This window comes from Solanum tuberosum, unplaced genomic scaffold (assembly GCF_000226075.1).
Source record: "Solanum tuberosum cultivar DM 1-3 516 R44 unplaced genomic scaffold, SolTub_3.0 scf00027, whole genome shotgun sequence".
Taxonomy (NCBI): domain Eukaryota; kingdom Viridiplantae; phylum Streptophyta; class Magnoliopsida; order Solanales; family Solanaceae; genus Solanum; species Solanum tuberosum.
Window position 1 is genome coordinate 776610 of NW_006238953.1, and position 4016 is coordinate 780625.

General features: G+C 34.8%; 1 protein-coding gene across 1 annotated transcript; it reads left to right on the plus strand.

Annotated features, from left to right (window-relative positions):
• Positions 1 to 213: 213 nt before the first annotated feature.
• Positions 214 to 1416, plus strand: LOC102606034 (putative WEB family protein At1g65010, chloroplastic). The gene has a single exon (XM_015306297.1). The coding sequence runs from the start codon at positions 214 to 216 to the stop codon at positions 1414 to 1416; it is 1203 nt and encodes a 400-aa protein (XP_015161783.1).
• The last annotated feature ends 2600 nt before the right edge of the window (positions 1417 to 4016 follow it).

Sequence of the window (4016 nt, forward strand, 5' to 3'; positions counted from 1 at the left end):
AATGTGAATTACTTATTATCTAGGTGCTCATTATGAAAATTTTGTGTCGAATGAATACCTTAGAATTGATATAGTCGACTCCAACTAGTTTGGGATTGTGGCGTAATCTGTAATCATAGTTGTTATATCATTTTTGTATCAATTTGTCCAAAAATTATATTTTTTTTTTGTGTGTAGAATTGAACCGATAGACGTGTTGTTATGAAAGAACAAATGGAAAAACTTGAGGAGGATTTAAGGGAGACAAGAGAACAATTATGTTTTGTTGAAGAAGAAAAGAAGAAAGCTATAAATGAACTAAGTGAGATAAAACAAGTAGTCCACAAGGCAAGTGATGGAATAACATCAAGTGAACTCTATGAAGAAGTTAGGACTTTGAAGGAATTTCTTACTAACAAACAAGAAGAGTTGAAGATAAAAGATAAGAATATCAAGTCTTTGAAATTGGAGCTCGAAAAGGCGATAAAATGTGATCTCAAGATACTAGAAAAAGATGTATTTAGTCCTGTAAAAGAATTCAAGATTCGTGTAACGGATTGGTTATCTGATTTTAAGAGAAGAGTTCAAGAATTGGAAGATGAATTGGAGAACAAGAAGTTATCGGAGTCCAAAATATTTGATGCTTGGTTAGCTAAGACAAGACAGTTTGAAAAAATCAAGATTGAACTTGAAGAATCCATGCTTGAAATAGCTTCTCTTCATGCAAAGACTGAATCTTTCGATACTTCTTACAATAGGGAGATTAAAAATTTGACCGAAAAGGAAGTAGAAAACAGCAAGTCTGGATTCGAATTGGTAAAAGAGAATGAGAAGATTGCATCGTCAAAGGCCAAGGCTTTGAATGATGAGATGAGTTTGCTAAAAAAAGAGATGAAATTGGCAAATGAGGTTGAGGAAAGGAGTAGAAAGGCTTTAGATGATTTGGCGTTGGCGTTGAAGGAAGTTTCTTACGAAGCATCTGAGGCGAAAGAGAGGCTTTGTGCTACTCAACAAGAATTAGGACTAGTGAAAAAGGAAGTTAGAAATCTGAAAGAGATTGTCAAAAGCAGCAAGGCTAGATATAAAATGTTTTTGGATGAAGCGAAAAGGGAAACAGAATTGTATAGGAACACAACAGAGAGATTGAAATTAGAGGCAGATGAGTCACTTTCATCTTGGAATGGGAAAGAAATGAGCTTCATCGAATGTATAAAAGAAGTTCAAGAAGAACGAAATCTTACTCTACACAAAGCTACTAAGCTCAACGAGTCTCTTAAAGAAGCCAAGCAAAGAAGTAAAGCAGCAAAGGAAGAAAACTACAAATTGAGAGACATCTTAAAGCAGGCTATCAATGAGGCAAATGCTGCAAAAGCTGGTGATGACTTTGTTAGAAGGGAAAATTCTCAACTCAAAGATAGTCTAGCTAAAACAGGATGAATCGAGAATATGAATGCATTGTGAATGATGAACTTGCCTCACGACAATCTCAATGAGTACAAACAGTTGCATTTTTTCCAGCATCAACAGAACACAAACATGCGGAATGGGGAGCAAAAGAAAATGAATTCAACAAAGGAGAGGATCACATAAGCCAAGAAAACTTTCAGCTTCAATCTTTGTGAGGTAAAGCTTCCAAACGATAACGATTCTGAGAAGGTGTCAAAGGCTATATATTGTAAACATTTTTGCAATTCATATAGTAATAGGAGTTTAATTAGGAGAAGAAAAACATTAGTTCTGAATTCGGAAGAGTTGCTAACCTCATAACGAAGTATAGTTTTCATAAGAACGGACTATTGCCTAGTCTACATTATATAGATAGACTTGAAATAGTATAGTTATTGTTCATGTACTCCTACGAAATCTTTCTGTAGATTCTGTCTATAAGAAAGTAATTTAATCATCACAATCTCACCAAATAACTCTGTTACTTAATATTAAGATGAAACCTCAGAGCAAAATGTCTGTACTCGATAGCCACAACTGTGTTTAAATGCTTCTTACTTATATCGTTTGCTTCTTGTTACAAGACGTAGTCATATTTTGGCCAATAATTGGGACCAAGAATACTTCTTTTTGGTCTTGGTTTGGTGCCACTTGTAGTTCAAAAAGGCAAAGGGTTGTGGCTTTAGCTCTTTCTAATTTGCAACTTCAGGGCACAATTTCCCCGTCTTTGGTCAATTTGTCCTTTCTCAGTGTGCTCAATCTCGAGAACAACATCTTCTAAGGTGGAATCCCTTATGGCCTTGGCCACTTCCCTCGCTTGCAAGTGATTGATATTCAGAACAACCAACTCCAAGGAAGAATTCCAATAAGTCTATTTCAACATCAGAGAGTTCAAGTAATTTCATCGCCTTTCAATAAACTCTGTGGTGAAATGTGGAGAAGGTCATGGTATGTACCGGAACTTAGAGTTGCAATAGCCTCACAGGTATAATCCCTCATTCTGTCGGAAATGCCACGAAACTGCTGAACTTCAGTTTGTCTAGGAAGAGAATCAAGGGTCAAACTCCGAAGGATATCGGTAATGTAAGCCAAGTTGCATTTTTGTACTTGACTGATAATCAATTATCAGGTTCTGCTAGTACTGGGATCTACATCAGAAAAGATGCAGCAAGAGTAGTATGAGTATAAAATCACGAGTACTCATTAGACATCATAGACTGACCGAACAAGACTAGTAGCTATATCACATAAAGAATATGAATAACCCTGAACTCAGAAAAGTACAAGTAGTTCAATCAATAGAGCAAATAGAATCAATATGAACATGTAATAGTATGAAATACAATGCAATGACCAATGATCCTATCGTATACACCCCCTCCACAATCGCTCTACTGTGAGGTAGGATCCATGGGGGATTTTTGCCATCGATATACATGTCAGGAATCATTTTCCTTCACGCACAACATCACAAGCAAGTACCCGGTACCATTTTTCTTTGGGTTTCACCACAATAACCAATCGTCCAGAACCATTTCCCTTCGAATACATAAAACAGAGTATTTTTTTTCAAAAACATAGTTTTCCGAGACAAAGTTAAATCACATCACTACCATATTTGTAATTTTTGAAATTCGTTCACATAAGCAATCTTCAGGCGGCTGAGCCAGAAAAATTCTCTTATATTCAGATTGCATCTCCAAAGTGTCACGATCCAACCCGTCATGAGAGGCACCCACATTAAGTCTTCGGTGGAAGAACCAATAATTCACTAATACACAAGCAATTGATCACTTAAAACAATATTTTTAATAAGAAAAACAAGTCTTTATATCAACCACGTCTAGAATGTAGGTTCTGGGTGAGAAACTCTTCCGCATATGATTTCATTTGGCTTACAATTATTCCACTAACTCTTGATAAAAAAAAACTTGCACAAATTAACTTTTTTCATAAACAATATTTCAAAATCACGACGAAGAGATAGTAATTTCCCAGTAATCACCTCTAAGAAACCTTGAAACTCAGTTTTCAAAATCATCCACACATCTCTTGAAGTAGTAGCTACTGCAATTCTGAAGAAAAATGTCTCAAAAACGTCTTTTTAAATAGGGAAAAGGTTCAAATATGCCATCGAACTTTCAGAAAAGGTTCATTTATGCCATTCGTTAAAAGTTTGGCTCATCTATGCCATTACCGTTTAAGAAAAGGCTCATTCATGCCATTATTTTTTAACGGTGGTTTTGCAAAACCATTTTTTACACGTGGCCAATTATAATTCGGCCACGTCATTATTTTTTTTATAATAAAAATTCAAAATTCTGAACAAACTTTTTTTGCAAAATCATTTTTTACACGTGGCCAATTATAATTCGGCCACGTCATTATTTTTTTTATAATAAAAATTCAAAATTCTGAACAAACTTTTTTTGCAAAATCATTTTTTACACGTGGCCAATTATAATTCGGCCACGTCATTATTTTTTTTATAATAAAAATTCAAAATTCTGAACAAACTTTTTTTGCAAAATCATTTTTTACACGTGGCCAATTATAATTCGGCCACGTCATTATTTTTTTTATAATAAAAA

What these genes read in the sequence shown, in the direction of transcription:
- LOC102606034 (XM_015306297.1), top strand. Translation starts at nt 214, where the DNA reads ATGGAAAAACTTGAGGAGGATTTAAGGGAGACAAGAGAACAATTATGT.